Raw genomic sequence first — 10881 nt, forward strand, 5'->3', positions numbered from 1 at the left:
GTGCTGCTAGATTTTAGCCAGCCACCACCATTCATGATCATATCCAATGATTGGTTGCAGTATTTTTTTGTGTTGTTTGAACTAATAGATCGAAAAAAAAATGTGAAATGAAACGGAAAATTCACTTGAATTCACAATTCGATTATTCACCATAGTGATTCTAATGTACTTGTGATAATATGATGATTGATGAATGTTTTCAATGAATTTCTTTTGCAATCATTTTCAATCAAATATAAGCTTTTTTTCATGAAAAAATGCATTTTTGGTGATATAATAGTTGTGAATGTGTATAATTACTATAGTAATTTTGTTTATTTTATTTTAATTTAATTTAATTAACACTATGTAGAAAAAAAATAACAAAAACTAAAAAAAAATTGGCTATTTTATGCAATAAACAAAACAAAAAAACTATTAGTTTATCGGTTTTTGGCCCCGTCCTTGCGTGCGTCGTCATTCAGCTTCCTCTTCACCTCCCTCCATCATCATCATCATTGATTTATTCACGATTTTTTTTTGATGATTATATTGATTTAATTCGAATAATAAAAAAATAATTTACCACCGAGTGGATGGATATAGATACTGTGCTGGCTAAAGATGTTCGGGTACAGTTTTTAATGCTTCCAATGGATCACGATTTAGTAGACAATTCTGCAAAGAGGAGGTAGAGAGGAGTAGTAGTGATATTGCCAATTAGATATTAGTGATGTGATTAGATCAATTTATATGTGGCCATCATCAGGTATTATATAACACACACATGTAGAATAATAAAGGACACAGGGACAGATATCAATCAATTGAAAAGAGAAAAAAAAATGAAAAGAAAAGAAAGACCAGATTGTTGTGTGTGTGTGTGTGTATGAGTACAACACATAGTAAGACATAAGCAAATTCTTCAAAGAAAAAATTAAAAATCAAAATATTCAGAACCAAGAATTTGTCGTAATTGTTTTAGATGTAATTGTCGACGATTGTTGCTTAATGCTACAGCATGATACGGTGATGGTGCACTAATTTTACGACATCGATTATTATATTCCATCATTAGGCTTAAACGATTCAATGTGGGAAGTGATGAGCTAAGTGATGATCCATCATCATTGTTTGGCCTGATCGATCCTTCGGGAGCATCGATTGTATGCTCAATTTGTTTATCATTATCACTATCATCATTCGATGATGATAGTAGATCCATTATTATAGTTGGCGATTGTTCTGTATTATCGAACATTGATTGTGGCCGATATGGTGTAAACCACTCCTGTTCCTGATCATCATTGATAAGTTCCAGATGATTTGCAATGATTTCAGGATCAACAGATGATTGTTCCTTTGATTGTCGATCCATAATAAAACGAAATTTTTTAGTTGTTGTTTTTTGTTTACCCGATCCACCGAAATGTAATGTGATCGGAGAATGAGGGCCCGATGATAGTAATGATGATGATCGTGATCGTCCATTGTCTTGTATGACCGTCCTCTTTCAAACACAAAACAGTAATCAATAAATGATTGAATGACCATTGTTTTCTCTTATCTCTCGAATATACGATGCTGGCTAGCTAAAAAAAATATCTTGCACTACAAGGGGGTATTCTTTTGTTATGTGTGTGTGTGGGATGGGATTGGTAAGTGGATATATATTCATGGGACATTTGTGTGTATGTGTACATTGTAAGTTTAACAGGTAACGATTAACATCGACAACAAAAGCTCGATTGATTTAAATGGTGGATTGGTGGCTGCTTAGCGTTGTTTCTAATTGACTATCCTCTTCAATCTTATTGGCCATTAAGAATGTGTTTAACGACATTTTTCTTATATCATAAACCGAAATACATTTGCTTGGTTGTGGTGGTGATATTTCAAATGTAGGTAGCTGATCTTTTTCATGTTGTTTCATAATTTGATAATAATAATATGTACTGGTCGTATTGTTGTCCATGTTGTTGTCGTTATTGTTGACCAAATTTTTCGATTGTTTCATTATCAATGACTAAGATATTATTCAAACCAAAAATAATTGCAGCCACCATTCCACAAGCCGTATTATAATTGATCATAATGACAGATATGGACCGTTATGTAGAGTATAAATATATAGAGACAGACAGATAGAATGAACACATAGGACCCCAATACAAACAAACAAACAAAAAATAGATCCACCACCACCACCAACATACATCAATACAGTGAGGGAAAACAAGAACATGCCACATATAAAGAATAGACAAGAAAAAAAAGAGAGATAAAAAAGACAAGACAATAACAAATTAAAGATGCATATATATAAGAAAAAACAAAAAGACAAAATGAAAAAAAAATTCATGGGAAAAGAATGTGTATGTGTCTGTGTTAGATATTTTGATTTTTTTTCTGGATAAAAGGCAAGGGAATTGATTTTGTACATACGAAACAAAAAAAAAACTCGTTCACTTAATTAGCCAATTATAGAACATACCTGTGGTTTTTCACGATGTGTATTCACTGCCGGTATCGGTACTTTAATCTCTTCCAATTCACAACCATATGCAACCGGTGTCAATTTAATGATTGTATGTAATGGTACCTTTAGATAGGGTAATTCCTCTGCACAAAAATGTACATTTGTAATGCCATTCATTCATTATACATGAAAAAAATAGATCGAAACAAATTATTAATTGTAAAAAAAAACAGAAAAAGATATAGTTGGATGGATGATTGTTTTGTTTTAATTTTTTTTTTTTTTTTTTTGATACACCATGACAGAAAATTTGGAACGATGGTTGGAAAGGAATGGAATGATAAAATATAGGATTAGAAAATAAAAATGATGTTATCAGAAATAGTAATAATAATAATAATAATAACAATAAATGACCACCAATGACAACAAATGAACACACACATACACACAAACGAACGAAAGCTGATAAAATTTGATAAAAATTTTCATAGCTAATTTGAATTATATAATTAGTGATGATGATATTAATTTATGTTTCAGTCATTGTATATATTTAGTAAATATGTGATTTGTGTTGTTTTTTTTTCATGGTCATCAATCAAACAATATCATGGTCTTTGACAGCAGCGACAGGTACGATGATCTCTTCACATTGGCAACCATATGCTAATGGTGTTAATTTGATTATCGTATGAAGTGGTACATTTATGTATGGCATTTCATCTGAATTTATCGCAAAAATTTTGATCCATAATTATTGCCATCACCATTACCACCACCACCCAATAATGTAACGAACAGGTAACATAACACATATATAAATGATGGACAAAACAAATCGAATCGACCAATAACATTGAGACGACCAATGAAAAATTGACAAAAAAAATAGACAGACAATATATAACAAATATAAATATGTAGTGTGAGACATGAAACAGTGAGTGAGAGATAGAGAAAAATATGAACACAACGCAAACGGTCAATAGATAAATTGTAAGATAAAAAATGGAAAAGCACAAAAGAAAAGGAAAGAACAAGAATAGAACCATAAGATTAGATTAATTAGCCATATGAACACTTTTTAGATTTTTTTTTAGTCAGCGTCATGAGGGTTAGATTCTTGAATTTTTTTCAAAAAAAAAAAAAATAATATCAGAAAGGTCATGCTATCGTTCCTTGATTGTTGTTGGTAATGTCATTCCGATTACACTTGATATTCATATCCTATATGTCAACTCGACACTTACCTTGTGGTTTGTCAAGAAAATATGCTAATAAACAACGGATAACTGCTTGATGTGCTACAACCAATACGTTTTCCTGTCGTTCCAATTCCATAATGACCGGTTCTAATCGAGCAACTAAATCTTCATATGACTATAACGGGCAGTAATAAGATACAAAAATGGTTAATGATTCAATTTAATAATGATAGATACATACCTCTCCTTTTGGATATCGATAATGGAATTTATCTTGATCACGAAGTGCAAATTCTTCTGGATATTTTTGTTGAATCTCTTCATAAGTCATCTCTTCACAGATACCGGCATCAATTTCATTCAATGCTTTCCATCGTTCCTGTGGTGCTTGTATCAATTCCGATGTTTGACATGTTCGTTTTAGCTGTGATGTCCACACACGAAGACGAGGAATAGCCTGTTCATGGATGTATTGTGCTAATGCACGTGAATATTCCCAACCACGTTCCGATAGTTCAGCATCGCCACCAATTCTACCCAATAAATTATAAACAGATTCGCCATGTCTTGTAAGATATATTGATCGAGGTGTTATATGAATGTTCATCAGATAATACACTACTCGCGATTGAATATGACCTTCATGACGATGTACAAGTACACGTTCACCGGCATTAAATATTCGCATGAATGATAACTGTTTTTCACGTTCTTCACAGAGTGGTTCATACACTTGTTCATAATGAGAAATTCGTACCATAAAATCACGAAGGGCTTCATCCTGACCCATATCACGATAATCAGGACTATGAACTTTTACCTCCTGTAACATTATAACATGAATAAAATAAACAAATGTGAAGTTTAACAAATAACAACGGTAACTAACTTTAACGTTGGCTTCAATAATTTGTGGATCATTACAATAGGATTCGACAAAAAATAATTTAAATCCATATTTTTCGACGACAAATTCATTAATCAATTCTCGACGTTCAAATGTTGTATTTGTTGCATCATACACAGCCAATTCTCCATTACCATCTTCAAGCCACATGCACATATCTTTGAGTGCAGCTAATGCGCATTGACTATGAAATAAAAAACAATAAACAACAACAATATATGGATCATCATATTCATGTTTGTTCTCTTGGCTTACCTTCGAATAACCTGTGCATCTTTGTTATCAGGTCGAAAAAAATCATGATTACGATATAATTTCGTAGCCTGACGACGATATTCACCAACATTGAATACACGTGTCTTGATACCGATCCAATTCATATATCGGGTCAATTTTTTCGCTATATATGTTTTGCCACGGGCCGGAAGGCCTACCATGGCTATAACATGCGGTATATTCACATAGGTAGTCGTTCGATCACCTAATTAAACATAAAATGTGTCAAGCAATTTGTTTTCAATTACATAATCATACTAACCTCGAATAGGAAATGGTTTGGCACCACTACTTGTGGATATTTTTCGTTGCGGCGGATGTAAGGGTGGTTGTGATTGTTGTGGCGATTGAAGGGCTGATTGTGATACAGATGGTGCTGGTGGTGGAGGAGAAGGTTGTTTAGGTTGCTGCTGCTGTTGTTGATCATTGTCATCATTTTCAACTATGACCGTCATGATTTTTCGATTAAAACGCACAATTTTTTTTTCAATCAACCAAAATAAAATTCATTCAAATTTAAATTGATTTAAATACGACACCCGACGTTTGGTCTGAAAATGAATAAACAGATAATCGAATGATTAGTACATGATTATATTGATAAGTATGATAAAAGTATAGTTAGTTAATTAATTATCAATGACAATTCAATTTATTAATGATTGCGGTCTATTTGATCTTTATAATATTTAATGTCATCGCAAATCATTGATTGATGATTGCTGTGTGATTGTTTTTCAACTTTTGTTGTTGTTGTTGTTTTCGTTATAATGATTCCACATTAATCAAAAAAAAAAAAAAAAAAAAAAAAAAAGATTCGTACATTCTCATATATCTTAAGTCTGGATTATAATTGTAAGCAAATACATATAGATATAGATAAATCACCCCTTTGTTTATATGTTGATATGGATTTATAAGATGAAAAAAAAAATATTCACTGTTTATAATTGATCGATAAATGTTGAATGTTAAATTTAAAAAAAAATACAAGAATATGATGGATTATTGAATAAATTGAATTCGATCATATGGTGTGTGTGTGTCCCATAGACAAACAAACAACCTTGAACATGTTCATGTTCATGTGAATCTAAATAGAATCACACAAACATCACACGCCATCTGTTGATTCAATAACTGAAATTATTTTTTTATTAAAAAAAATTTTTTTTTACAAATATCTTTTGGTTTCAAAAAAATGTTTAAGATAATAAACTTCACCGATAAAAATCATAACAATAATAGCCGTCTCAAATGCACTCCACATCATAAGCATATGATTTGTTTGTTCATTAAGTTCATGATGAACAATCATTGAATAACGTTGAATTTCAGCCTCATATTTAACCATTAATAGTTGTTGATTTAATCCATTAAGCATCCGTTTTTTATCAATATCATCATAATCATCATTATTCGTATTGTTTCTTAGTAATGAATGATTGAATGAAATGACCACCTCGAAACGAATCATTTTAGTCGAATGTGATACGGTTGCACCATTATTATCGAAACAATATTCATAGGTTCCAGGTTCATTAATGGCAATCATCAATCTATCACTTGATGTACCTAACGATTTATATAGGCTTGTATCGATACGAGTATTTTTAAGATAAAAATTAATATCTGTAAAACCGCCGGCAATCACATCGAATATTATTGATAATTTAGCTATGCTAACATTGCTTTGCGTATTCTTGCCACGTTCAATGTGTTCATGAAAACATTGTTGCTCATGAAGATCAAGTGTTATCGTTGCCATATTGGCCACATCCATAATGATTATGATGATAACCATCAAGATAAAACAACATTGAATTGTTGACTTCATCATCTTATATAATATAAGAATATATTATTATAAATACAGCTATGATGATGACAAATTTCACTAAATGCATTGGAAAACCATCATCAAAAATTACATATCATACCAAATATAATAATTCGAAAATCGAATGAATGAAAAAAAAACGAAATAAGAATCGAATTAGAATGAGCTATCGATAGATGACAGCACATGGAATCTGCTTTAAAAAAAAATAAAATAACCGAACATTGTTCATCAAGAAATTGTTTTTTTTTCGTTTTGTTTTGTTCATTGTGTTATGTGTTAATCAAAACATTTCAAAAAGTCAAATTATTTTTTCATCTAAAACCAAAAACTAGATTCTGGAGATATTGAATGTCTTTTTTTTGTGATTTTTGTTACAATTTTGAATGACAACAGTAACAACAACAAAATGATTATTCTTAGCATTGACAAACATTATATTGTTGTTGTAGTCGTCGTCGTCGTCGTTGTCGCTATTGCTTGGATGTCCAATTAGTGAAACATAGACAAAAAAAAATCCAGAATAAAAAGAAAAAAAATGTTAAAGTACATCGGTGATAACCAATCTCTACGACATGTTGTTGTTAATCACTATGATTTTGACTGCTTCAAATCCGTTCGATTTACTTTACACGAATGATGATTATGATGATGGCCTATCAAATCATTCGAATTCTAATCTAGAAAGAACAAAATGATTTTTGAATTCTGGTACTCATTTTTTTCCTATACGGAATTTGTTTTATTATGAAACACAAATGAAATATAATCATATAGCTGTTTAAATTCAAAAATCAACCTATTCAATTCAAACAGTTGTTGCTTTGATTGTTGTTGTTCGGTAAATCCCTTTTTTATATATTCATCAACAAATTCAGGTCCCGAAAAATGAGGAGAATTTTTTTTCTTTTGTTTGTTCATCACACAAATCCTGCCACAATGATGAATGATTCAAAAGAAAAAAAATTTATACGAAAAGAAAATCCTCGATCAAAGACCTCGACATTGAAATTTTCATTACAATTTCTTGTTTTACATCATGCAGGTGGTGATTAAACCGATGATGATGATGATGATGATGTTGATATACGAATCAAATCAAAATTTCAAGTGTGAGAAAGTTTTTTCTTTTCTTTTCATTTTCAATTTCGTAACAAAATATTCGGATATACAAATACAAACACACAAAAGATGAATAAATGATTCGGAGAATAACAAAATATAAATCCCGAGAAAGAAAAGAAAAAAAAAATCATTTTGTTCATATTGTTCCGTTAGCCTTGAAAATTTGCCTTTTGAAATTAATGAAAAATGGTGGTTGATGTTCAAAGACCTAAAACGAAAACCTTCAAGGTCAAGATGTTCATTGGCCATTGTCGTTGGTATTGGCCGTGTGTGTATTTTACATCATACTTTATACATAATGTATAGACAAAGTTTTTTTTATAATAATTTTCCCACACACACACACATTAAGAATGTTGTTGATTTTTGTTGGACAAATAAATGTTCCAAAACAAAAAAAGGAAAAGGTAGCTCACCACGGTCAAGGTAAATGAAATCATCATCAATTGATATTGAAATCTGAAAGCAAAGAAAAGAAAATTTCTTTTTTTTGTTATTGTTGTTCCCATGAATTGATGCCTAAAGTCTCGGGTAAATTTGTTCGGTTATTGCATAATCGAATGTATGGGGCGGTGATCAAATGGTATTAAGATAGCATAGCTATAGGTAGAAAGGTAGGCAGGTACACACCACAACGCGTCAATGGAAGTGAAAAATACCGTATTTCAATTTTTTGTTCCATAAACTTGCACTCACATACATCGACGGGTCATTTATGTTTTTGTTATCAAACCCGACGGTTTTTTCTTCAATTTTGATCTTTATTTGTTTTTTCGTTAATTTTTCGTTTTTTTTGTTGCCAACATTTGAACATCAACAACCTGTGTTTGTGTGTGTGTGTGTATGTGTTTATGCAACTCTATGAATTTTATTTTTGTCCCTAGTTTCATTACATTATTTATAACAAAAATCGATCATATGAATCATTGAATATATTGTTGGAATAGTCCACTTGATCTACATATGAAAACAACAGCCTCAAACGGTCAGAAAAAAAACGGAATTCGGAATTTCATTCTGTTCAGTCAAACAGCAGCAGCAGCCGCAGTCTGATTGGTAAATATTCGGACAAAAAAAAGTTTTTTTTTGTTGCTGTCGTTGTTGTTTTCCTTACTTTGTTAACTTCTGAGAAATGAAAGAAAAACGAATCCCTAATATGTTGAATATAATAAATAAACGGAGAAAAAAATATGGTGACAAAAGTTTATTCAGATTCACGATATTTTTTTATGTTTTTGTTTTCATCGTCATTCATCTGATTTGTCACATTCACATATTCATTTCTGAATCCATTTCTGTCATAATCATTACACTCAAATGACAAATAGAAAAAAAATATTCAACTTCAATTACATTGTTGAAGAATTTTGTATTGAATGACAATAATCTATTCCAATCATTCATTTATTATAATAAACGGTGGTTTGTTTTTTCCACACACATACAGTTGTATGGCTAGCTAGCTTGTTAGCTTTGTTTATCATTTTTGGTCCAGTCCTATTCAAAAAAAAAAAAAACGAAAACGAATCAAGTCCAGTTCCGGAATACAGTAGACAAACCAAAAGTTGTGTGTATTTGCACAAAATTGGATGCGGCCAAACAGTGGACAAAATTAAAATGCTTGAATCAAAAGGAAGCAGTATTGAAACATATATGATGTGACTATATATACGATACAACCAGAATCAGATTCATGATGTGCGTGTGTGTGTGTGTGTGCTATTCAGTTTCTGGTTTTTTTTCTGTGAGTGTGTTGATGCGGTTATCATGTGTATAGGAAAATGAAACATCAATGATGTATATGATGATGTGAGGTGGGGAGATTGGTTAGAGAATTATAAGAAGGTGGAAGTGGCCAGTTGAATGAATTGGGTTTAAATGTTTTTTTTGTCTGATGAATCATAATGTGGATCCAGAGAAAAGAAAGAAATGAAATTTTTTTTTTTTGTCTTACGGTCCACATAGGTTTGGTCTTTTGGTTTCTCTTTATCTGTGTGGTATATACAATGTTCGCCTGTTTCATATTGCCACCACCACCACCACCATGATCACCATTAACACTACTACTGCATGGGCTGCATCCAATTTGGATCACACATCGAATATTCTTTTACTATTATAATAGCCCATCGAACATAAAAATGATGATGAGGATTTTGTTTTCTCTTTCTCACGAATAATAAATCTATTAATCTTTACAATAATTTGTACAGTCAAAGATTTTTGATTTGTTTTTCCTAAAAAAACCAGAAAAAAAACAACAAAAGAAAATTCCTAATTTGTTATTGCTTTTTTTTGTTTGTTTTCATCCATTATAGTTCCTGAGGCTCATCTTGTTTGATTTGGTTCTTTGTTTTTTTTTGTTGTGGTCAATTTCAACGATGGTCATCATCCGAAGAAAAAAAATTCATTATAATCATCGCATCCACCAATAATATGCGTTTATCTCTACTGTCGCCTTTTGATTGTAGCTCAGAAGGCGTTCAAGTTAATTCAATTCATTGTTTTTACACTTGTTTTCAAATTTTAATTAATTAATATATATCGCCTCTGAGCTATGATCAATAGCTGAACAGTAGAATAATTTATCAACATTTAAAAAACATAAACAATCAAAAAAAAACCAAAGAAGCAAAAAATGTAATCATTACAAAAAATCACATAACAGATTGTCAAAGTAGTGTCCCTTGTTTGATCGTCTGAAAAGAAAACATCACATTAATGTTTGTATGACCTCAATTTGTTTTGGCCTAAATGGCCACCAGATCAACATGACATATGGCCCGATTTATTGCCAATCTAAAATATGCACAGGTAAGCTGCTGCTACTCATGTTGCTTTCCATTTACATTGACAACCACTACTATGTGTTTGGGTAAGTAACATAGGTACGTTTATAAAACATTTAAAAATTTTAATAGATTAGATATGGTCATTTTTGAAATTATTATACATTTGAAAAAAAACATACAGGTTGGTTTAATAATGTTTTATTTTTGCCTGCCTTTCTGGGAATACGTGGTAAACGGTATACGGTTCACATGGTCATCATCGTATTCATTTGTGA

At 31.2% G+C, this 10881-nt stretch overlaps 2 protein-coding genes across 10 annotated transcripts; both read right to left on the reverse strand.

Moving 5' to 3' along the window:
* Window positions 1–308: 308 nt before the first annotated feature.
* Pfrx (6-phosphofructo-2-kinase/fructose-2,6-biphosphatase) lies at window positions 309–5923 on the reverse strand. 9 transcript variants are annotated; one of them, XM_047052289.2, is made up of 8 exons: window positions 5673–5923; window positions 5112–5400; window positions 4829–5054; window positions 4556–4757; window positions 3908–4489; window positions 3712–3841; window positions 2474–2601; window positions 309–657 (listed from the first exon to the last, which is right to left on the reverse strand). In XM_047052289.2, the coding sequence occupies exons 2-8, from the start codon at window positions 5302–5304 to the stop codon at window positions 598–600; spliced, it is 1521 nt and encodes a 506-aa protein (XP_046908245.1). In that variant the 5' UTR covers window positions 5305–5400; window positions 5673–5923; the 3' UTR covers window positions 309–597. The 9 variants fall into 9 exon arrangements, with proteins under 9 accessions (XP_046908245.1, XP_046908242.2, XP_075586584.1 ...); XM_047052286.2 differs by having other exon boundaries at window positions 309–1489; XM_075730469.1 differs by having other exon boundaries at window positions 5738–5918.
* A 100-nt stretch (window positions 5924–6023) lies between these two features.
* LOC124500492 (transmembrane emp24 domain-containing protein 2) lies at window positions 6024–6718 on the reverse strand. The gene has a single exon (XM_047064572.2). It carries the CDS (start codon window positions 6687–6689, stop codon window positions 6024–6026), a length of 666 nt encoding a protein of 221 aa, XP_046920528.2. The 5' UTR covers window positions 6690–6718.
* Window positions 6719–10881: the final 4163 nt, after the last annotated feature.

The sequence above is a fragment of the Dermatophagoides farinae genome, chromosome 4 (genome assembly GCF_024713945.1).
Source record: "Dermatophagoides farinae isolate YC_2012a chromosome 4, ASM2471394v1, whole genome shotgun sequence".
Taxonomy (NCBI): domain Eukaryota; kingdom Metazoa; phylum Arthropoda; class Arachnida; order Sarcoptiformes; family Pyroglyphidae; genus Dermatophagoides; species Dermatophagoides farinae.

Excerpts from the sequence above, each read along its gene's own strand:
- Pfrx (XM_075730463.1), bottom strand. The coding sequence starts at position 5,304 with ATGACGGTCATAGTTGAAAATGATGACAATGATCAACAACAGCAGCAG. Across the intron at positions 4,758-4,828 it reads GATGCACAGGTTATTCGAAG|TCAATGCGCATTAGCTGCAC; the intron begins GTAAGCCAAGAG and ends TTTATTTCATAG. Across the intron at positions 3,842-3,907 it reads ATCGATATCCAAAAGGAGAG|TCATATGAAGATTTAGTTGC; the intron begins GTATGTATCTAT and ends TGCCCGTTATAG.
- LOC124500492 (XM_047064572.2), bottom strand. The coding sequence starts at position 6,689 with ATGATGAAGTCAACAATTCAATGTTGTTTTATCTTGATGGTTATCATC.